Source organism: Lichenostomus cassidix, chromosome 2, assembly GCF_008360975.1.
Source record: "Lichenostomus cassidix isolate B80296 chromosome 2, HeHo_3.0, whole genome shotgun sequence".
Classification (NCBI taxonomy): domain Eukaryota; kingdom Metazoa; phylum Chordata; class Aves; order Passeriformes; family Meliphagidae; genus Lichenostomus; species Lichenostomus cassidix.
Window position 1 is genome coordinate 49,487,493 of NC_139482.1, and position 24,799 is coordinate 49,512,291.

Consider the following 24,799-nt stretch of genomic DNA (forward strand, 5'->3'; position numbering starts at 1 on the left):
TTCAAAAAAACCCAAAAAACCCAAAAAAACCCCCAACCCCCAAACCAAGCTAACAAAAAACCCCCACCCACTCACCCTAAATAAATAAACTCTACAGATTGAAACCTTGCCATTTAAACCTTCTTTCATCACAGAAGAAAATATTCCCCCCCAAATCCCTTCCTCACAAAAGTAGCACTTTCACTTCACTTCTTATCCAGCAAATGTGCAGGCATCTGGAAGTGGACAAAAGCCAGTAATGGTGACCTGCCTATGACATACCATCATGAAACAAATGAAGGATTTGGAGATCAACAGGCTTACCCAGCACAATGCTGCAAAGGATGTCCTGTGTCATTGACTTCTGAGACTTCGTGTTTGATAGGATTTAAAATGCTTCTTTGCTGTAGCCCCTATAAATCAAATCAAGTAGCTAAACCCCTTGGTTCTACCCTTCCCTTCACTGTATCCTGCTAAGATACTTAGTAGTTTGAACTTGCAGTATCTATGCAGTTCTTTGACTCATCTTAGTGATCAAACCATCACGAGGATGTGGGAACCCTTTTTTCCAGCCAGTGAAAATTCCCTTCCTAACACTCCTGAAAAAACCAAGCTGACCTCCCTAAATGAGCAGGCACCACACCGCAATGACGCATTTTCCGTATCAATGAACTTCACACCTGTTGAAAGAGAAAGGAGTAACTGAAACTCTTCAGGACATTCAGGGTTTTCAGCTGTGTCCTCTAAAGACAGAAGATGAGGTGTGTTATTCACAGTTAGGGTACAACCACTGTTTAATTTGCTGTGTGCTTGAGGATACTAATGAAACAGAGATTTACAAAACACTGTGAAAAGCATGAGGGAGTAGCACAACAGCAAGTGGGAGAAATGAAGCTCTAAGAGCTGCTATCTTTTGCTCTCCTCCTGGAGCTTTTGAGTTCACAAACCCTCACAGGGCACTGCCATACTTGAGGGATTCAGACAAGACAGCTCATCAAGATGAGGTAAATCCCTCCTCTGAGAAGAAACTTCTGCAGGAATACTTCGTGAAAGATCACAGAGGAAATCCACGGTAAATGGGAATGGAGAGGTGTGGAGAGGTCAAACACTTCTGGCTTTTCCTGGTTTACATGGGATCAGGAAAGCCATAAGCCAGCACCTTGAGGTAGCATTGCCTACAGTCTTTCCTTGATGTGAATATACCAAAGGTGCTTTTCCACCATATAGTTAGGTCTCATCTAAAACCAGACTAGCACAGTGGAAATTCTGAAAACAAAGAAAAGCAAAACTAAATAACCTATCAGCTTTGATGGGTGCTTCAGAGGAGAAACAAAGCAGATCTTTCCCTTGTCTTCATTGTCTTCCGACGCCAGCCCCTTTTTTTCATCCTTGCTCCCAGTTAGATGACTTTCCAGGCTCTCCTGGGTTGCAGCAAACTTAACAAAGCCTCTTTCAGGGCCCCAGGAAAAATCTTTGTTTTTGGCATCTCTGAAGCTTGTTGTCTCACTCTTCCTCCAGGAAGCCTTCTGGTCCTGATCTGTGCTGCCTTTCCCTGCTTTGTGCTCCCTGGATAGATCACCCTGCAGAGATCCCCCTGCCTCTCTCCTGCAAAAGCTGGTGCTGCTCAGGCTGGAGCTGGCAGGGTCAGGCAGCCTGCAGCCATGCTGCTGGCTCCTGTCTTTAAACAAGGGAAAACCAGCAGCCAGCTACAAAGCAGAGTGTCTGCCTGCCTCTCATACAAGCAACATGACTCTCCATGAACACTGATAGATGAGCAAGTCATCAGATAAAAAATAATTCTCTAGTGCAAGCACGACGTGGGATTGAGCTACAAATCTTGTTAGGTGGTGATGGGAAGTATCAGTCAGAAGTCAAATCACACAGGGTTGAAGATTTATCTGGGTATCAAGGCTGTGCAGTCTCTCCTCAGTGTAGCATTATAAAATGCAGTGATCTTTATGGGCACGTGCAGAGATGTAATTGGAACTGTGCAGAACACAAATTAGATTTGAGAGATTTCTTTTGCATCTCTGCTCTAGGTCATGGTGAGGTTGTTTCACTAGCAAGCAGACATAAAGAAAAACCTCCCCTTCTTGCTCGGTTGCTGGTGGGTTTTTTAAATTAAATAGCCCAGCAATTCATAATTTTGAAAGGCATAGAGCTGGGAGGAGATCCAACTGCACAAGCACATGGCAAGTAGCTTTGAAAGAGATGACTAAATATATAAAAACACTTCTGGCCCCAAAAGTTGTTTAACTGCCCACAGTTAGAGGCAGAGGCCTTTCTGAGGAAGTAGCACAAGTACACTGTGCCATGGACTTACCTTGTCATTTCTGGCCCTAGACATCTGCTTTTGGGCATGACAAAAGCAGGCCATGACATGAGGTGCACCTTTGATCTGACCTGTCATAGGTTACATCACTCAAAGTCTGAAGGCAGCTCTGGAGATTCCACTAGCAAACCAGCGGCTGTCAGAGATGAGAATCTCTCTCCCCTCAAATCCCCAGTCAGATCTTTTTCTCTTCCTGAATTTCAGGGAAGGGCTCACTCAGTGGCCTGAGGAAGGAAGAATCACTGCAATAAGGAGCCAGCTGAGGATAACCCAAAACCTCGCACAAAGAGGCAGCAGACCATTGCTTTGAGAATAAAATAGTGTGGTTTTCTGTTCTGTGGGAAGCACTGGCATGTCTTCAGTACCCACAGCTGGGCTGCACACAGAGGAGAAGTAGGAGTACCAGCCCACTGTGTGCCAGAAAGCTGCTGCTGGTCTGCACAGGGCCAAGGCAGGAGGATGGGTGCAGGAAGAGCAGCCTCTGGGACATCTGTTCCCCTAAAGAGTAGCTCCATGGGCAATACTAGTCATTGTTCAAGTGCACAAAGATATGTCTTGAGCAGGGATGGATATGCACTACCTGAATGGGACAGAGGGGTACAGTGTGTGTGGGGAAAGAGCCATGTGTCTGCAGCCTGTGTCACACCAGCTCTTGATCTGAAGGGGCCTAAAGCTTCCTTAGATCTTTGTCCCATTAAATAAACAATATTTGCATGTGCATTGGTCTGAATTCTTTCTACTGAAGTCGCGAAATCTCCTTTAAAAAATCTCCAGCCAGTCAGTAGCGCTACCAACCACTTTTGTTTCCAAAAGATAGTGGGTCCAAATGATTCAGAAGATATTCACCTGTTCCCTCCATGGGGTCACTGTACACAGAAATCTGAAGAGCCCTCTGCACTTTATCTCAGTCTTTTATGCAGTCTGTAAAGGTGGTTTTTCTTTTTTTGTGTTAAATGAAGATGTCAAAATTCAAAAGGAACCACACATGCACACACACAAAAAAACCAGTCCACATCTGGCAAGGCTCTTTTAATGTTGTATTTTACCAAACCACAGTACATACTTCAAATAAGGCCTAACAGATTATACTCTTTATAAATTTACAAACAGTTTATTCTCCTTAAAGAGATCATATTACTTTTATCAGTCTTGTGTATTTCAATGAATTATATGTTTATTCAAGCATAACATAGCAAATGTAGCCATAAATCTTGTAGACTAAGTGTCTATAACAGAGGAATCTCAGATACACTATACTTTCAGATTAGGATGTTTTTAATATACACATTTTTGTTTAATTAGGGTAACCGTTATCTCCTGGTTATGCTTCCCATGGGAAAATTGTGCTCAAGAAAGAAACCTGTGGACTAGAGTAACTGCAAACAGACGAGGTCTTGGTTCACCTGACAGGAAATTGGGCCAGCTTTGTAGGCACATAACCCTTGCATTCACTTTCCACCTGCTTTGGAGGGAAGGGGTGAGAGGCTGCTTTTGCTTTCCTAATAGCAAATGGTCCTGGTCTTTTCCTGGGTACAGACTGCTCCACAGCAGCAGGAATTAGATCAGTAAGAAAGGACATGTGCACTTCCATCTCTAACCAATAGCCCAGGTTATTGAGAGCTGGCTGGTAGAGATGTATTATTTGGATGTGGCATACAAAGAGTACTTTAAAAAAGAAAAAAAAGAGAGAGTAAAAGAAGAGAGGAAGTGAAATGACCTACCTCCATAGCAATTTTCACAGTCTTTTGCTACTGCTACATATATGAATCTAATTCTGAACCATCATTCGTGTCCTGGTCTCTGCTGATCCCTATTTCTGCTCACAAGGCTATACCATAGACCAGCTGTTGCTAGGTTGCTATCTTGTCAAGCAAAGCTAGCAAGATAGGAGCACCTCACTGTGCTGTGAAACCCCCAATAGACTGCTAATGAAACTGTGTTTTGAGGACTTCACACTGATCAACATCATGGGCTGTGCAAGGCAGGTGTTTCTGAAGTGTGTTATATGGCACCAATGGCTTCAAACCACCTCTCAAAGACTGAGAAATAAGTTCCTGCTTGAGCCCAATATGTCCCTAACAGAGAACCAGTGAGGAAAGAAAAAAAAACAACACTGAGATAAAACCCAAATCCAAACCATGCAAATTATAGTTGAATAATAAAAATCAAAATCCAAGCCTACACCTCAAGTGTCCCTTTCAACAGAGACAGCTGATTGCTTTCTAAACTGCAGAACCAGCCATTTCTGTAGCTCCTAAATAACAAGTTTGGCAATAGTTACCATGCACAAAGTAAAGGCCACTTATAAAACATCTCCATAAAAATATCTATTTATCTCTATATCTCTATTTATATATGTCAGTAAGAAGCATCAGACTGAGCACAGCCCAAGCACTCCACAATGGGGGGGGGGGGGAATCTACTTAATCTCCATGAAATTAAGCACTCTTAGTTAGGATTGGCATCCACACATAGGATTGAGTCAGTACAGGGAATTTCCATCAGGCTCTTAATTAGCACTAGTCAAACGGGGTAGCAGAGTTGTTGGGGATCTGAAGCCTTTCAGCAATGTTGTGCCAAAGCATTCTGTTGTGTCAGAGCTACTCCCTGGACTCAGGCTGGTCAATGTGAGTCAGGTCATTAGGACTGAAGATAATTTATGTGACACCTGCCCAGCCAGCCCATTGATGGGTCTTGATCCACTGAAGAGCAGAGGTAAAGTTCCCATTTCTTGTGAATGACTGAGACTGACCATGCAAAGCAGATCTGTGGAAAGACAGCTCTCTGTGCTTCAGAGTTAATAGGAATCAAGTGATGCCTCAGCCTTCTTTATTCAAGTGATTGTGATCCCTTCTCTTAAGCAGTTGGAGCTTCAAAAGATCAGATACAATGCAGGAATTACAATAGAGCAACTGTAATGTCTCAGGTATTCCAAATACAGAAGCATTTTTTCCCCTCCAAGATGCTGATTCAATGAAAATAAAATTATTTAATAACCAATGTTGATAATTTTCTCAGATGTGCTCATAACTGAAACCTGTAGGATTGCTGATTTTTTGGCCCTGTTGAGCTGGACCTTTAACTCTGCAAGAGACTAAAACCACTAGAGGCTTTTATAATATCAATTTTTTGTGTCCTACTTTGGGGCTTACAAGTGGCCTTCTAGAGCTGCTGCAAAAGCACAAGGGAAGGGGGTGGCTGGGAGCTCAATCTGACATCTTGTGGCCCTAAGGAAAAGAGATGCTGGCTTTTGCTAGGCATTAATTTTATTATTGATATCTCTTGGGAAAATTTGAACCAAGCAATAGAAAGTAACCACGCTTAATGGAATGAATTGCAGCTGCCTCATTTTCAGACTCTCTTTGCCTGACGATGCTGTGATTTTGGAACAAATACAATCAAGTTATAAAATAATGCCGCAGATGGCAGGAAACAAACTTTGTACTTTCAGTCACTTAGTATGAACAAATAAAAGCCTACTGCAAATACAAAAGATGACAGGAATGTTGTGGCATATAACCCTCCCACTACCATGGTTACATTTTAGGAAGGGGAAAGGCTTCACCTAGGTCAAAGTAGCAAGCACTGCTGGGAAGGGGTTTAAAGATGACAATGAAAGGCAGTAAATTTGTCAGTTAGTAACAATTCTAAAGTAGAGAAAGAAATGTGAAAAACCCCAGAACTGTCAGCAATTTTCTTTCCTTGGAGTAACAGGTAGGTTTGGAAAAAAGGAAACGTTAGATGTCTACAAAGATCTTACTCCTTACTCTTACCAGCAACTGCATAATGAAAGGGACTTGACGCTGTGTTTCAGAGTGTGCAGCAAAGGCAATTTCTCTTTGTTACCTTGCCCGGTTGTAGTGGTTTATGCTTCAGGGATAAAGGTCTCATTAGTGCAAGTCACACATGAAAACTGTGCAGACAGACCTTGATTTTATAACAGAAATAAATTACAACTGGCTGGTGATACTGTGTCCAGTGCTTTATGATGGCAAACGAATGATTTACTTTTAAACATTTACCCAAAGGAGTTTTTCAAGACAAAGCAGTGCAGGGCTATTTGTTCAGCTTGTGAATGATTGATTGACTGTGCCAAGGTCAGAATCCTTCAGTGACACACACACTGTAAGCACGAGAATGTGCAGTTTAGAGAATAAACATTAGCATACAGGGGATGGCTACCTTGTCTTTATTCAGCCAAGCTCGTGTATCTCACATACCTCCACATGGGTTTAGAAAAGTAATACACAGACTTGGCTAGTTCTCCATTGCTAACCAAAGCCATGGCAAAATGAAGGAGAGCTGTTAGGCTGGAAATGTTCCACATGAAGCCTGCTTCCACCTGATGTGAGTCATCTAAATTTACAGTTTTCTGGCTGATTCAAGAGTTTGTTGCCTTGCTCCAGTGCCTCTGCCTGTCTTAAACAAGAGCCTGTTGATAGCCTACCACCCTGGAAATGGAATCAGTGGGAAAAAAACCAGTATGACTGGACAGGATGCTGGATTACCTCATCTAGGTTCCCTTTTCCACAAAAGGTTGGATCAGAAGGTCTTCCGTGGTCCCTTTCAATCTGTGATGTTCTGTAAGATGGGGAAAAGGTGACAAAAGACAGGGACAAGCAGCAAGGACAGGGACATAAGAATTGTCTTCTAAGCAGGTAGAAGAGTTTGGGATGTGATTCTGTGCTCTTACCAGCAGCCTAGAGCAGCTTGATTAAGTTTCACATCTTCAGCTGTATTCTTGCAACAGCCTGTTTTAAAGCATGTGAAAGAGAGGAGTTCAAATATTTTGGCCAAAAAGACAATGACCACACAGCAATATACAACTGGCATGGTACCTACCCCAAACTCCTAACTGGAAGGCAAAAAGCTCTTTCTGGTACAGTTTATTGTTCTGCATGCTAAACATTTCCTCAAATGGTTTCTGCTCTAGTGTCATTCCAGTTATTTATGTTTCTCACCTGTGAGAAAATGTCAACTACCCACCTTTTCAATAAATTAGAATTTCTTAGAGCATCTCTGTGCTAGAAGTCAGAATGCCAGTATGTTTAATATTATCATTATAAATACATCAACACTATAATAATTAATATGGTGATAGTACATCTCTGACCCTTGGAGACAGCAGAATTAATGCTATTGAATTTGAGGAAATAACAGTTTGCTCTTCTTAATATCCTATTAGATACCAGGGAAGTTTAGTAGTTTAATTAATCTACGGTAAAACTAAAGGTACATACTTTTATGTTTGTTGTTTAATCGAGGTGCTTTTCCATTAAGGAAACAACAGCAGTGGGAGCACATTATTGGAAGCTGCTGAATCAGGGAAGAAACAGGATGCACTAAATTTGTTACTTGCTTATCTGTGTATTTCCAGAGTATATCTTACCCCCTTTTCACTGAAGTGGTTCTGGTTGTGCTTAAACAATTGCTCAACTTTTCTCATTTGGTATTTTGAAAATAGAAGACTAGTAAAGAGAAATGCTTCTCTGTGAAAGAACCTGTTAATACGAAGCATTTTTTTTATCATTAAGTGACTTTTTACAGAAGACTTTTTGTGTAAAAAAGCCACAAATTTGCCCCTTTTCTTCCTGATTCTTAAGCTGTTGGCATAATCAGCATTTTGAGCATAGTGCCTCAGGAAGAAATCTGTTCATATGTGAAAATCAGAGTTAAAAGAACTGTGATACAGATTGTTAAATAAATGCTTTTCCATTACCAGGTCCAAGTCTTGTCTCATTTGAGGTACCATATGTGCCCGCTACTGTAGGGCACAGTCTGAGTTTATCCTCAAAATCGCACTTAATTTCAAGTGCGATTGATTTTGCAAGCACTGCAGTGATTTTGCAAGCACTGCAGACTCATGGATTTGGAGCAAGTTTGGTATTTTATCCACTCACATTATGACAGCAATTGCCCGCGTGGTGCAGACATTGCATCCCAAGTAGCCTTGTGTTTTGGAGGTGAACGTGCACACCCACACCCCTCTGGCTGCAGTGAGACACCTGTGGCAACAGATGGAAGCAAAGACTCCTCATGTCACAGCATTCAAGTATCAGAGGGGCTTGACACTCGAACCTTCACTCCCATCGCTTTGTTCTAGAGCTTTTCTATATAAATGAAAAATATTCCTGTACAAAGCGTGGCTCTCCTTCTACGGGGTTGCAACAGTCAGTACAAAAGAATAGTCAAAATATGGTCACACAGGACTTTGCCAGCATTATATTCCACAAAGGAAATTAAGGTCTTGGACAGATCCAGAGATTTGGTGGGTGGTTAAGGCAATTCACACTGTAGACAGAGCAAGAGTTCCTCTGACTCAGGTGGTTGTTGCACTGATGCTTCTTTTCCTAGATTTCACATTCTCCCATTCAAGTGCATTTAACATAGTTCTTTTATAAAATGCTTCATGCCATAAAAATGTTTTAAAGCCTGATAAGGTAGTTTATTAAAAGGAACAGACACAAGTCTGTTGAGCTGGGCATACATTTCTCTTGATGGTTTCAATAAAAGGCTCTCATTCGTAAAGGAAAGGACGGGGTTATGATACGAAGGGAAGGCAAACAACCCACACTCAGTCATTTGTAGTATGTAACCCTTGTGAAGCTGGAAATGCCACAGAATCTGCAATAACAAACGTGAGCAGAACTGACAGAAGACTGCTCGCTGCTATATGCAAAGTGATGAGAAAGGGAAAAAACAGAAAGGCAGTAGTTTAATTTCTATCCAAACCCTGCTTTCAGACCCTCTGCCCACTTCAACAAGTACAGATGCACACTATGTAACAGGTAACCATGATGCAGGAGGAAAATCCTTGCACTTCAATAAATCTTCCCTGGTTTTATCACCCTCTCTTCTTATGTATAACTACATTCTCATGTACTGGGGGTCTTTTCTTAACAGGCCTTTCCAACTTCTCTCCCTTCCAAAATGATTTCCTATTACTAGAGAAGTTAAAAATACAGACAACGATCAGAATATAGAAAGCATGAGGAAACACCTCATATTATGGTGATTAAAACTATTTTAAATGTCTTCTTTTTTTTTCCCTCCTCTTTATTTACCAATCTGGTTTCTAATAGAACTTTAGTTAAAAGGAAAGACATTCACAGAAGATATTTATGCACACAAACACATTGCCTTTCACTCATTCTAATTTGCATGCTGTTGCTGTTAGAAGGCAAGATTTTTGTTTAATTTCTCTAGGATGGATAATGACATCTGATTAACAGAATTTAGGCTCTGCTTTTCAGAAATGACACCCTTGCAGGATCATCATGCTTGATGGAATGTAAAATCATTCATGGGAGAAACCATATTAAAAGCTATTGCTTGACGAACTTAGATAGCTTCACATTTCAACAGATACCCTGGAAATTAGATGCATCTGCCATTAAAAGACATTATTTTAAGTAAAATGAGTTCTTATAAGTACAATAAACTTGACTTATACAAGTTTATACTTATACAATACACCACTGCTTCGGCAGTCTTACTAAACTATTTATGATGACCATTCTTTTACATATATCACACTGCCTACAGCATGACACTAAAATGCTGCCATACCTTTGAAGTGGTTACTGCTAGAAGAGATATAAAAGGTACAGGTAAAGTTTAAGACACAAAAAATACAAAGCAGAAATGCTCCAGTACGAGTTAAACGTACATATTCCTATTTAATACATCTGAATTTTCTATCAGTAAATATGGAATAAGCAGTGTGTGAAAGACCTGATTCAAAACCTCCAGACTGGATTGCAGATTTCCCTTGAGGCTGGGTTGACATCAAAATAAGTTTTCCATTGTTTTGGCTCTTTGGAGCTCCATATCTTGTTACCTGGTGGTCTGCATGTCTTGTGCATGGGAATCAAAAATATTGCTTACATTATTTCACTAACACTGAGAGCCCTGATCTCCAGCCCAGTCTTGCTCTCCCCACTGCTGGTGGCACTTTTGCCATAATTTCCAGTGGTATCAGGAATGACCCTTTAGAAACACAACTGGGACACTTTGGTTCCCAAACCGGTACAAGAAGCTACATTTTTCTGCACAGTTCAAATAGGTGAAACAGCTAAAAAACAGGTGATAAAAGACAGATTATTTTAATATTCTTTGGGGAAAGTACAGAATTTTATAAAAGCAGGATCCACTCTCCCCTCCAACAGATTTTCCCACGTACCTGTTAAACAACATGGATTTTTGGCACAAGTAAGGGTGGGTGAAATAAGCTATGGATGTTTTTCAGCCTTCAATGATAGGCTCACAGAGGAAGAAATCTTCAGAATAAATGTAGTGCTAGCAAAGTAGACAGGTTATGTATCTGAGCCAGCTCCTGCTTCCCTGCCATGATGCTGAATTACCAGTGCCTATAATTTAACATACACCATTCTCAGAAGTTAAATACAAAGCAGACAGGCAGGGATTCATCCAAAGTACCAAATGCTTACACAGAGACAAGTTGCTCATCAATAATATCATGTCTAAGGTCCAGTTTAAGGAAAAACAAGAATTCTAATAATTAAAGGTTTCTAGAGTTATGAAAGTGACTGCATTTTAACACAGCACTAATGTATTTCACATAAAGAGGTCTACGGTGTCCAGTCAATGGAGAGGTGCAGATGCTTGTGACTTGATTTCAGAAATTTAAACTGCTTTTCCAACTTCAGACACTAATTGATAACTATGACTTATGCAATGGTCAAAGGTTGCTTTCCAGAAATTCTTGCTTACAGGGTTGTGGGAGATAAGTTGGTAATTTTTTAGAAAATCAGTGAGTAAATATCACAAGCCCCACTACAATAACCCAGAGACAACTGTCTCTTGCTTTGCCAAGGACTTGGTTAGACATGGAGACCAAGCCTTTTTTCCCTTCTAATGCCAAGCTGGGGCATTTGGCAATTTGCACTATGGCTCTTAAATCTGTCTCTCCCCCATAAAGTAGCAGAGGACTCTAGTCTCCCAGGATACATAAATTCTGATCTTCCTCGCAGACAAATTTAGATTAGGAACCTTCTTCCTGCAAACCAAATCCCAATCTATGGAAATGATGCTCTTGGTAACTTGAAGTTGCAGACAAGGATGCTTTTCAGAGTGGCCTAAAATACCATTAAGTTAAAATGAAACATAAAATCATATAGCAAAGATAATGTCTTTTCAATCCTACAGAGACATCTCTGATTGCTACGTAGTTTGCTGAGTGGTGCTGCAGGGTAGATCTATCCCCTGCTGATATTCTCCAAGGAGGAAAGACTTATTTTACACCCATGATTAAACCCAGGACTCATCTGCTTGATTATAGACAAGAAAGGGGGAGGTTAATACTGCAGGAAAGGCAGAAGACTGCAGAGAACAAGAGTGACAGAGGTAATTTTTATGCTTACCTGAACCTCTCTGCCACATATGTTACCTGAGAAACAGTAAGTTCTTTTGAAATGGGCAACTTTTTTGTATGCTAATTCCAAATCCGTAAATAGAAGAAATAAATTAATGGGCTAGATTTGCTCTGATATCTATGTTCAGTGACTCCAGAAATGGACTTTAGGCTACCATCCTTAAAACCCAAACTATCTCACCTTGTCTTTCTGACAAATTGTGCTTATCAATTTCTTGTCTAGTAAGACTCCAATATTTTCTTCCCCGTACATGATTTTTTTAAAAAAAATTTAAAGTGTCAATTAGAATAATGAAAATTGCAACCAAAGAAATAAGGAAATTAAAAACGCCTGCACTGCCATGTAGTAGTTTACACATTTGGGTGAAAAATAAATCTTTCCTGTGCAGAAAATGAGTTAAATCTGTGCAAAATAAACCCAAAATATTGAAGGCAAAGCAAATCTAGGACCGTCACAAGAATAAATACTTTTAAAGGGAAGTTCTTGGCATTGTTTCTGTTCTTTTAGCACACGGCAAAGCCCTGCAGTATATTCATCCCTTTATTCAGTTCTGCTGCAAAACCTGTCCATTAAGACCTTAAATTCCTATCAATTCAGACCACGGGAGCACCATGTTTCTCTATAGAGGGCAAGCTAGAACTTTGTTATTGCCACCAAAGGATATTAGGTCTTCAGGCTGCCCCTTTGTCTTTCCTACTAGCTGCCTGCCTGCTGTTCAGGTGACACCTATGACTTTCCTGATTTAAGAGGAAAAATGGGATGCAATGCTGTACTTGGCATTGGCCTTGCTATTCTTAAAAATGCCTTACAAAGACAGTAAAATAGTTCAGGTAAATCTCTGTATTGAAAAGTAATTCTCCCCTGTGTGCTTCGTATGTGCTCTGGAGGCAGAGTTTTCAAGCCTCCTGTGTGCCTCACCTTCCTGACTGTACAAACACTGCCAGCGGAGGCTTTCCTTGCAAAGGGACTGAAACAAGGGATATAAGGAATAAATTGCTACTCTCAAGATGAAAAAAAAGTAGGATGTGAAGCCTGTGGGTTCAAATGCATTGACTAAAGCTGTACTAATGTGTCTATGACAGCCTATTAAGAAGAAACTGAAGCAAACAAAGTCTGGCTCTAATTCCCTACTACAATGTACAGTATATGCCAATATGCCACAGGCAGAGCTGAGTTTAACCTGGCATGTGCCTCAGGTCACCAGTGCCATAGACAAAGACACAGGAACAGACTAGGTCTACTGACTCACACAGCATCATCCTCCCCTAGAGACCAACAAAATAATACAAAAAACTTTTAAAGCCTCCTGTGCTTTATGATAATCCTCTTTAGTAGTTGTAGTAGTAGTCATAATAACAGTATTTTTACATTGTTGATGAGAATTGCACACAATCAATGAAGTGCCTGGGTCAAGAAGATGGGTCCTGCCAGGGCTGACATGGGCTGATGAGATGTTGAGAAACTGGCGAGTAAGATTTGCATTAGTCCTCATCCCCCTGCCCCACCCCAGCCCCGAACCCCGGGATCAACGCCACCAAAACGAGCAGTGATGTGGCCAAGGTTGGGGCTGAGGGCAGCCTGCAGGGAAGTGGCCAGCCAGGAAGGAACACAATGCCAGGAAGAAAGGGCTGCCGCTTTTCTCAGGACAGAACCACCCACATTTTAAACAGCTTTTAAAAAATGTAAAAAACCAGCCCTGTTTCTTGTCACAGGTATCCAGAACATCTCTAAACACACACAGAAATAGACAGGTATTACTGAGAATTGTAACCAATGCTGAAGCTGCAAAACTGCTCTTTGTTGTCATTGTTGGGATACAGAAGGGGCAATTTGCTGTAAATAAATATTAAAAAGTATTTTTTCTTAAATGCTTGAGATATTCTTTTTTTTTTCTCCAGTCTCAGTGGTATTTTCCTGTCACTTGCTCCTCCAGTTGTGCTGATCTTTTTATCCTATGTGTGCTCAAGTGTCCGACACAGAGTGTTCTCTCTCCACTGCAAGAGTCATCCCAGTCCCACCCTGGCCCAGCTCATATCCCACCCCAGGCCCCATCCCCGTGGGCTTAGATAAGCCATTCCTTCTTGCTCTCGTCTATGGTCTCCGTGAAGTTGGGGTCATTGTTCATGATGGCGGCGTCGGCGCTCTCGGCGGACTCTGCCCCTTTGGCCTCGTTGGTGTGGTAGGTTCCCTTGTGGCGGAACATGTAGCGGATCAGGAACACCAAGGTGCACAGGATGGTGAAGATCACCACTGCGATGACGCCTACACACAGGAGGAGAGAAAAGATGCCCCCGGTGAGACCAGCTGCAGGTTGTAGCACAAAGAAAGGATCCCAGAACTCCTTGGAGCTCAGCTGAAGCTACTCAGTTGGGCATCAGCACAGTTACTTGGTTTTTACTACTCTAATATTTATACATTGTTTTTGCTACATACAAAATGCAACTCCATGAAGTCTGCTGGTGACTTTTTTCCTGTAGGTAAAAACTTCAACATTAATACCTTCTTAAAGACCTGAGCTTTGCTAACCATGGGGCAGAGGGTGCTGAGCTCTCCCAGAACAGCGGGGTGTATTGGTGATGTGTCACAGCCTGGGCAGCTCTTTGAAGGTGGAATCTCTCATGTTCACTTTCTAGTCTAGTTCACTTTCTAGTCTGTAAACACCTATCATAAACACCTATCAAGGATGCTCCATGTCCTTGAAAATTGGCTTGGATCACTGTTGGCTCACACCACCCACTGGGCACTGGCTCCACATAATTGCAGATGTAACTGCTTTATCATCAGTTCTAGCCTTAATTGCTCTCCCTGCAATGGTCTATTTTGGGTTCAACCCTGTTATAGAGACGTCTGATGAATGTTATCCTCTTAGGCATAGGTATCTATGTGATAAAACAGCACTGTTCCTGTTTGGGCCCTTCTCTACAGGAATAAGAATCTTCCAGGATGAGGACATTATAAAGTTTTCAGGTTAAAAAATCTTGTAATCAGCCAGAGTTATGTTATGCCCCTTTATGTTAACTGATGTGTTGGGCAGACAGGCTGTTCAGGTGTGGCCTGAATTTCTCTGAGGAATGTGATGCTATCCTTCCAGTATTGTAAAGTTTCAAAGCATTAAGGAAAAGTTATAAGTAACAATAAAAATATAAATTAGAAGGGAAAAATAACAGCAAATCAAAACTAAAGCAGCTAATCTAAACCTGGACAGGGAAACATGTCCTTATTACCAACTGCAATTTAGCCATCAGAGTCATACTGCAAAATATCTCAGGAAAGCAGACAGTTTTCTTACCTCCAATAATAGCCGAGTTTCTGTTAACTCCATCTCCTATAGCTTGACCATTGTATGGGAAATCAGCACTCGCTGTAAGCAGAGAATTAAAGATTCATGTTGTAATAGCAGTGAAACTTCTGTAACACTTCAGAAATACATCCAACATCCCCAGATACAACTTTAAAAAACTGTGATCACTAGATATTTATCTATAGATGAATAAAAAGAGAAAAAAAATTCAATATTATCTAATCTCTCAGAATTGCTTGCTTCCTCCTCATAACAAAACTAAAATGAAAATATATGTTTGTTAAGCATTGCTGTTGATACAGAAGAACATTTTGTCCTGTACAAAGAGAAGGTCAGTAAGTTTTAAGTGGCTAGTTAGCACAAAACCAAAAAAACCCTGTCTTTTAAACATGTGTGATCATACCTATTATTAGAGAGGTTTTTGCTTTTGTCACTGTGACCCATTAGAGGATTTGGAAGTTCCCAGGATTTTATGGCCACCATTGTGTACAACTTTAAGCTTCTTGAAAGAAAAACTGGAATCCTTTTTGCTGCTGCACAGTCCCAGGTCAGAGAGGGGCTGCATCTTCTCTTGGTCAGAGCCATAGAGCAGCTACCCCACAGAGCACGTGCCAGCACTTTAGTCACTCTAGGAGAAAGCTCAACATATCAGCTAAGCCACTTCTGGAGCTGCTTTGGAGCTGAGGAGAAGACTGTGAGCTAGAGGAGCTGAGGCATGGCAGGCAGGAGAGCCTGTGGATGAGGTGACCTTCCAGCACACAGATAAGGAGAGAAGACACAGGCAGATGTGCCAGCATTCACTTGCTAGCAACCTGAAGGGGAGAGACTTCTTGCAGCAGAACTAAATGAAATGGGATGAATTTGGATGATAGCCTTGGTATTAACCTCCAGAAAATATCACAGAGGCTTTGCAAAGCCAATCTTATCAATTAAACTTATTATCAGCATTTTTTTTATAGTCAGACATAGCAACTAGATACTGCAGTGACTAAGCAAGCCCAGGGAACTGGGTGAGTTGTTGCAATTATTTCCTTCTTTGCCACTGGACAATGGCATTGCTTTTGAAGTAGAAAAAATGTTGCTAAAAGTGCATAACTGGAGAAAACTAAAATAATCATGGACATGAACTGCTTCTTAGGGCAGCATTTAAAGCCCAGCTGTATTTTTCTTGCTTGATGGATTAGGTGATACTATATTAAAATAATCAATTGCCTTTATAGACCAGTGATGCATTCAGTACACCAAAAACTGGCTGAGGGACTTCAACTCTTTCTGTAATCATGGAGTAAGATCCATAATACAGTTCTTTTTATATTGTAAAGCAGCTGCACAAAATAATGAATGGTTTCAGCTTGCCACATGGCCTGAAAAGAGGTTTGGGGCTAGAGTAGCCCTCTGTGTGCCTACTCTTGGGAGAGAGTCGAACCAGCTGTGTGTTCAGCAGCTAGTTTTTGGCTGGCTGCCTGCAGGACATACAGGAGCACGTTTCTCAGAGCTCAGTAAGGGGTCCTGTCCAGCAGCTTTTGCCAGCAGCACTTGGGCCTTTGACATTTGTTGGTGCTCTGGCTTCTGAAAACCTTCTTCTGCACCTCTCTGAGATGAATCAGGCTATAAATCGTAAAAGATAAATAAATACCTGGTTCTGTATCAGTGGATTTTGCTCCAAAGAACTGTGAAGGAGCATTAATGAAGACATTTTGGCACAGGGTCCATAAACATAGCTTTACAGTGCTAAAAGGGAAGGGCTGGCAGGGGGAAAATACATTTTAATTTTAAACCTGCCCTCCCTGCATCTTAAGAAATATCCTAAAGCCAAGTAATACTATGGGGAAAGCATCAGTTTGCTGAATCACAAGGAATCTCTGTGCCATTCTAACCCAAAAGAAGGCCCCTTGTCATCCCAGCAGCACTACAGGCAGTTAACAAGTCCTACCGCTTGCCTCTTGGCTGAGAGTTGGTCTGCCGTGTCCTCACACAAGAAATCTGAGTATCTACATTAGTCACAGTTCCTCCTTCCCTTTACAATTGAATATTATGTTTTACCTTCTTTTAAAAGGTTATTTCAAGGACCATGGCAAAAGTGAAGTGTGAAGAAAGAGGAAAGCTCTGTTCATGGCAGCATGATCCCTCCTGAGCTGCCACTTCCCAGTTGCTGTGCTACAAGGAATTCCTGGCAGATGGAAGACTAGAGCCTATGTTGTTCAGCAGGCACTGAAGAAGGGTTCAACAGGCACTGCAGGAGAAGGAAGAACACGATGCAGGATGTGAAGCTCCATGCTTGATCTTGTCTGAGAGCTGCTGCTAGGACTGGACCCAATGCCTCGACCCAAAGCTGCTCTCCATTGTACCCAATCATCTTACACACAGGAGGAGCTGTCCTTCAGATCAACAAGCAGATGTGACTCACTCTGAGACTCTCATCTCTGACAAAAAGAAAACAGGAACATGTGTCTGGGAGCAAGGGACACTGTATTTCAGCAAGACCTCACCATCAGATTAGCTAAATTGTGCCATGCTGCAGCTGCCGGAGAACCAGGAGTGCTGTAGGGAAAAAAGGAGCTTCGACTTGCATGAATCTTTTCTTTAAAATCACCTGCAGCAGTGTTGGCAGATTATTGCCATCATTCATGAATTCCTGAATTATTCAAGTGCCACCAAGAGACCTGCTTGTGTATTATGGGGAGTTTTCTGACTGAAAAATTGTATCTAAAATCTCCAAACGTGGGGTTATAGAATATATTTTGCCACAAAAAAATCTATACAATTATTTTACTTAATGTATTACTACAGATGGATAGAGGATGAAGAAAACAACTAATTAGTTCCCATTTTTAATGGGAAGTTCCCTTGAAATTCTTCAGTAGCTTCTCAAAGGATCAGAAATAGCCATGGACCAGAGGTCTAAGAACTGCAACAGGGTAAATCCTGCCACAGCAATTAGGCAGAAAAGAACATACAGTCCTTGACCCTACAAGATGAGCTTAACAGAGTATTGTCCCCAACAGATACCAAGTGCAGGTATTTCAGATAGGAGTTTCATCATTCAAACATGTGGGGATTCCTCTCTGACCTTACTACAGTCACATTCCTTGGCAATATGAAGCAACTTTGCCAAAAAGACAACTAACAAGAGATTTTCTTCCATTGCTGCTGAAATTCAGGAACTAAAAGAGGAAAGAATATATTAGAGCATGCTGACAAAGGGACAGCAATAATACTGATGGTCTGGTAAAAGCACAGAAGACTACAGAGTGCTGTTCATAGGTTGTAAAGAGTAATTCCTAAAATGAATCTTCCCTAGGTTGCTCTGAATAGCCAGGGTCTCACTTGTGTGATTCAAAATATGAAGAACAGAGCAAGGAGACTTTTAATCCATCCTGGAAAACAGCTACATATTGACCCAAGAAACATCCTGCCAGCTTCCTGAAATCCTCTGCTCAGGCAGCTATGGCACAGAGCCATCAGTTTGCTGTCATGGCACACCAAAGACCTTTTCCTAAAACCTGCAGCTAGTGTAGGGACAGATTGCTCTGGATCAGGAAATGCTAAGCTCCCTCTGTGGCCTACGAACATCACTTCATCTGGTTCCCTCCCAGGATCCAAGCTGGGTGATGCTGTTTTTTGCACCCTGTCTTTCCACAGCAGATCATCAGGTTTACTTCAAACAGCACCATCCTGAAGCTAACTTACATAAAGGGACACAGTACACTCTGCTTTCTCTTTCTTTCATGGGCTGTTATTTACAAGCCCACAGTTTCTATAACCACAGAGTAAATCTATAGTCTGAACTTATGTTTTGCACTTTTCAACTTTCTGTTACTAGGCTCAGGGTAAATGGGGTTAAAGAAACTTGGCAGCACCTAATAGGGTGATTAAAGGCTGGCTGCAGGCAAATTCCATGTTTTGGCCATCATTTTAATGACATTTGAAGTTTTAGATGACCACAAAAATGCAGTAGGAGACCTACCATTCTTCAGCACACCCAGCATGGTCATTGCCACAGCCAGATGCAAAACAGCAGCCCTCAATGAATGGAGAGGGAAGATGGGACTGGATAAACAGCACACAATTAGGACTAGATGTTAAAGATGACAGATGTGCTTGGTTTAGCTGAGTGAATTAATTCTGCTTCATTATAGTAGGCATGATTTTACATCTGCCATTTTCAGAGGGCAGTTTTTTTACAATGGATCCCACATAAAAGCCTTTTGCAAATACACAAAATTGAAATACAAAATGACCTTGATAAAGTAGAAAAGTAGTCCAGAAGGTGGGTGTGGGCTTAGAAATGAGCAAAAGGCTGTTCACTAAAAGGCAGGGGAAACCCAAAACCAAAGGGGGAGATTTTCAGATAAAGAGCAGTACTAAGAATAAGAAATACACAGTAAAAAGACAAATTTCGTTTTGAGATACACTACCAGGAGTGTTACATGTAAGTCATTGGAAGCAATCTTTTTAACTGAAGTTAAAAAAGCAATCTTTTTTACCGAGTGGGCAAGTCTTGGTAAAAATATACCAGCAACAAAGGAAGATACAGTTTAGATCTGCTCCAAAAAAGGAAGTGTGGGAGTTATCACAGGTCTAAAACAAATGATGGAGGAAATGTGAAATTCTGGAAAGTGAGTTTGTATAGACTAGATCTAATGTGTTGCAAGACTTCTTTGACCTTTCATCTTTACAGATGTCCACAATTTTGAAAGGTATTCTCCCCCTATTAAGACCAGCTGGGTTTTCAAGTAAATATGAACTAGAAAAGCAACCAGAACCACTGATCTGGTGATCACAAGATACATAAAACCTGCATTAGTCAAGGCATTGATTAGAAGTAGAACAGCAAGATAACAAAATAAAAGATGTGAACTATAACTCCTTCTTCCTAATTCTATTCTGCAGCCAGGCATCCAAGAATTGACCTTGCAATGGGAGCAAATGCTCAGTTACAAGTCAGGATTATGAGAAAATGTTGGACACTAGATCCATTCACCGTGTTTCTCCATAGGACCACAGCACAGAGGAGAATAAAAGCAAGCTCGCTGGTGGCATTCTGTAAAATTATGTCAACTCTGCTGGTCAGGTGAGACTGTACTGCTGTGGTTTGAAATTACAGAGCACTCCTTATTACAGACTCTAAGTCCAGAAACTAATTGCTTGACTCTTGATAGTAGAAATTAACCTGCAGTCACAGTCACATTCCCGTTCCTGAAGGGACTGGATCACAAGTGAAACTCTAAACACATGCACAGAAATGATGGAGCAGGAGTAAACAACTCCATTACACAGTCCTACATCAAAGGTGAACAACACAACCCTTAGAATCCTGTCGCCCTTTCTTGCTCATCCCACCGCCAGTGCCCATCCCACCCCCTTCTTTTTTCCTGAGTTTGGCTCTGTGAAGAGCTCCCATGGCAAGCAAACGGCAGCAATTCAGTAAAAGAAAAGAAATCTGAAGTATTAAAAAATCTGTCTCTTCTAATGCCCATTTTTATGTGTCTTACTTTGTACTGAAAGTTTCTATCTTTTTATTTTTTAACTTAATACATCTATTTCTTTCCTACTTCTCCAAGCTGAAAACTAAGAAATGAGAAAAACTACCCCTGCTCTTGCTTTTCTAGGCATTTGAGAGCAGATTCTGAGGGAGGACTGTTTAACATTAAACTCTGTTAACAGACTTTATTTGAAATCTTACTGACATCAGGTTAAGTACAGAATCAAGAATTTGGCTGAAGTGGATTTTAATATTAAACACCTCCAAGTTTAAATAAACCCAACCTCACACTTACCCCGCCACAAAATATTTAAAAGATATTATTAGCCGTGTTGTTTGTAAAAGGTCAGGTTTGTTCTAGCATATTATGTGGGGTCAATCATCACTCCTGGAATTTTTAGTGATGCCTCAAGTGTAGTATTAGAGGGTTACATGTATCTCCCTGTTATGAACCATTTTCCTGACTTCACAGAAATAGAAATCTTCACAGTCACAGACTTAATAATTTTTTTTTTTAGTACAAGTTACAGGATATTGGAAAAAGTACACCCACATTGCAATTCTGAACTACCAGAACAGACGTGCAGCGCAGAGGGAAAATCGGGGCTTTTAATTTTAAAAATGCCATCTTCTTCTCTCTGTTGCCAGTAATGCTAATTATTTGGAACATGAAAATCTCCATCTTGGAACAAAATTCACTAATTTCTTCAATCCTTTACAGCCATCTTGACTGGGGGGATAGGCAGGGAAAAAACCCAACACAAATGACAAAAAAATCTCCAATGCATTAGTGATATTCAGACCAATTACCTAAACTAGGTTTTTTCAGGTATGCTCTGTTAGATCAAAAACATTTTGAAAGGTTTTCCCTAAGAATTTTTCACTGAATCTCGAGTGGATTTACGACAGCTTCTAGTGCATTCTGCTGAGACATAAATGCACAGAGATAATGGCAAACACAAAACCTGTGGTTTTATGTGTTTGGTGTGAAGGATCTCCAATCCTGTCTTTTAATTCCAGTGTGAAATGAGTAAAAATTTAAAAATCCTCTGAAATGATGGTTTAATAGAAACATTGTCCTCTGAGAAGCCCTTCTGCATGCAAATGTCTGGGACAGCCTGGGAAAGTAAGTGGGGATTATAGCTGAAAAGTGTTGTTGGATGTTTCTGTAAAAAAAGCATGGATTTTAGAATGAACAATGGAAATGCCAACAATGAACAACAGCAGTGCTGGGAGAAAATGAAGTGAATGCTCCATGGTCAATGAAGTGGGACAATACAGACTCTAAACACGAGACAGCAGACAACCCAATCAGTCAAGATAGCTGTTTCTGAATTGCTGTGTTACCAGCCCTTTAATTTCCTCCTGCAGGTGAGCTTTGCTGTCCATGCTCATAAGGAGAGGAGGAAATGGAGTTTTATCAATGACTTACACCAAGAGAGTTGTACAATATTCTTTCTTTTGGTCTTGAATAGCTATCTTCCGATCAAAAGGACAGATGAAGTTGTGCCTTATTAAGAGACCCATCCTTGCAGCCTAAACTCCCCAACTCAGTCCTGGATGAAACATAAAACAGGGAAAACATTTCTGCATTGTCTGTTGGGATGGGTTAGGTAATTCTCCCTTGTCTCCTCCTTCGTACCTTCGTTTCACACTTTCTTTTGCACACAAGCAAGTAATTGTACAAAGACGTGATAAGGCAAGACACTCTATAATACTAATATCTGGTACTTGTATACTACAGAATTTTATTCTTCATTTAAAAGGAGAACAGATATTTAGCATCACTTTTCGATTTTGTTCATCTGCAGTTGAACTCCAGTAAGTCGGATCGCAGCAGCAGTATTTTGAACACTTGCCTTGCCAGATTTCCAACTGATGTGCAACACATTACAGCACCCTCATCCATCAAAGACCTAAACTCATCTATCTTGTAATTCTTGGTAGTAACACCTCCTTGACACTGAGTCTCACTAGGACTCCAGACAAGAGTCATGCTGGCCTAAGCTATCACTGCCATGAAAATTTTATGAGCAGTGCTTACATTTCACCTGTTAAGGAAGATACACAAATACTTCCATTTATAATTAATGTAGAAGATGAAGCGCTTTGGTGCTCTCAAATGAACAGTGGAGTTAAGTGCTGGTCAAAGCTTGGCTGTGTATAGCTAATCACTGATAATGGACCCAGAGGGAATATGTGAAAGAAACAACCCCTCCTCTCCCCCAAACCCCCCAAAAAAGAAGAAAATCCACCCCAATGATCAAGAGTACCAAACAAGCCTGTAAACTTATGAAAGCTACAAAAAAGGAGAAAAAGAAACCCAAACCGAAATGAAAGGCTTGGATTTGGGCTAAGAAATGGGTCAGATTGGAGAGTTCAAAACTAAAATAAACTTTCATAGCTGTAATGACCTGACTGTAATCTAGAATAACCTCTTACACAGGAAATAAGAGCGTTTCTGCCTGAGGAAAGGAAAAAGAAAGCAGTCACATGAAGTGCTCAGGCATCTAAATGCTTCCTTCTCTACTCCATTTTTCCCCTAATTTATGCCATCCCTGTGTTCCTAGTTAAGACTAGTACCTGTGTAAAAAGTATAGTCTTTGTAGAAGATGGAAACGACTGTCTTTTTATTATTAGCACCTTCTCTTGACATTAGTTAGCAGCATTAATATTCAAATCACTGCTTATGAAACAGCTACAATACTTGTCTGTCAACGAATGCCAGAATTTACAAGCTTGGCAGTCTGCCAACTGTCTGATACACTAGGCAGAGTGTCAGAAATTCCACACTGAAATTATATAGTCTTAAAATTAAGAGAAAGCTATGCATAATTGTGTGAAGGAGCTACATGAGACGGAGGGAGGCATTTTTATTCCAAATCAATAGAGAGATTTGCAGTATTTCAAGCACCATAATTAAACCCTTTAAGGATGAAGCACTGATGGTGCCAAATTTTAGACAGATGCTCTTCCTAGTTAGCTGTTTGATGGGCAGGAGAGAAATAGAATCTGTTGCATTTAAATGTTTACCACTTACCCTCTTGTCTGCAAGAAATACTTGGTGCTTAGAAACTGAGCTATGAGCTTCTGCTAGACTTAATCCCTCTTGACTGACAAAAAATGCTACCTTCCCGTTTGAAAACAACTCAGGTCAAGGCCATTGGGAGCATGGAGAATGAATGCTGGTCACTCTCAACAGAGTAAACAATCACAGAAATGCACCAGAATCTGGTAGTGGAAGAACCTGTTGATTCACAGGGCAGGTTGCAAGTGCATCTTCAGTCTCATGTATAAAGAGTATAAATATTAAGCTAGCTTACTGGCAGACAAACAGCCTCCCAATGTTTACATGCTATGTTAATTAAAAAAAACCAAACCAACCACCTCGAGTAATCAGTAACCCTGAAGAGTGAACTTGGCACCATTCTCTGATTGCAGTGTAGGTTTGCTATGCTTGAAAAAAGGAGGAGCGTCATTTTATTCTAGCAAATGCCTTCATATCTATGTCTAATTTTGCTAACACTAGGAGATCAAATTTAGATGTGTAAGGCTGCATCATGAACAAAAGTGGGGCATCTCCTCTGTCCCTCCTGCCTGGACTCACTTGCTCCTTGCAGGAAGCCCAGGGAAGTGACTCTGCTCCCTTGCTGTCCCTTAAAAGAGAGAATGAGTGCTATGTCCTCTGTCACCATTGGCTTTAATGCTCATGCTCTTGGATTCACTGATGTGTACAGGACTCTTTCAATGTCTGTGGCCAGGAGAAGAGTGTTTTGTTCATGTGTTTGTGACCAAAGACTGCTTTGAGGGCTGCATCGTCACCCGTCAGCAAATAATGCCTTTGATTCTTCCTTTCCACAGCATCATTTGTAACAAGCCCTTGACAAGGGCAAAAGCTATTTCCCGTCTTCCTACTCACATACCAGCACCATTCTGACCCAGCCTTCTCCTCAGGTGCTGCTGCTCTGCCCTCTGAGGTGTGGTACCAGTCAGAGGGAGAGATGCAACGCAACTGATGGCATCTGAATTACGAAGGTGACCTTCAGCACTGCCACCGGTAACATGAGTGACACTTTCCCTCAGTGCAGGGATGGACTGCTCTCTTTCACTTGACAAGGAAGCTAGCTGGCCAAACAGGTGAGCTCAGATCATATGGCCAGCGCTCAGTGCTGCTGCTCTCCTCTCTTGCCATCACTTGTTAAAGAAGAGGGATGAATTTGTATCAAAAAGAGAGCCAATCCTGCAAGCAGCTGTTTTAATCTTCAAGACAGTGGTACACGTTTTTGCCAGACATGCTCAATATAGGT

General features: G+C 41.1%; 1 protein-coding gene across 1 annotated transcript in view; it reads right to left on the bottom strand.

Annotated features, from left to right (window-relative positions):
• Positions 1–3,323: 3,323 nt before the first annotated feature.
• The window catches only part of CNTNAP2 (contactin associated protein 2), a 716,903-nt gene continuing 695,427 nt past the window's right edge, over positions 3,324–24,799 (bottom strand). The window contains exons 23-24 of the mRNA XM_085049831.1: positions 14,996–15,067; positions 3,324–13,968 (exon numbers count right to left, since the gene is read on the bottom strand). Coding sequence (XP_084905957.1) covers positions 13,769–13,968; positions 14,996–15,067 — 272 coding nt within the window. The 3' untranslated portion in view covers positions 3,324–13,768. The remainder of the gene's footprint in view (positions 13,969–14,995; positions 15,068–24,799) is intronic.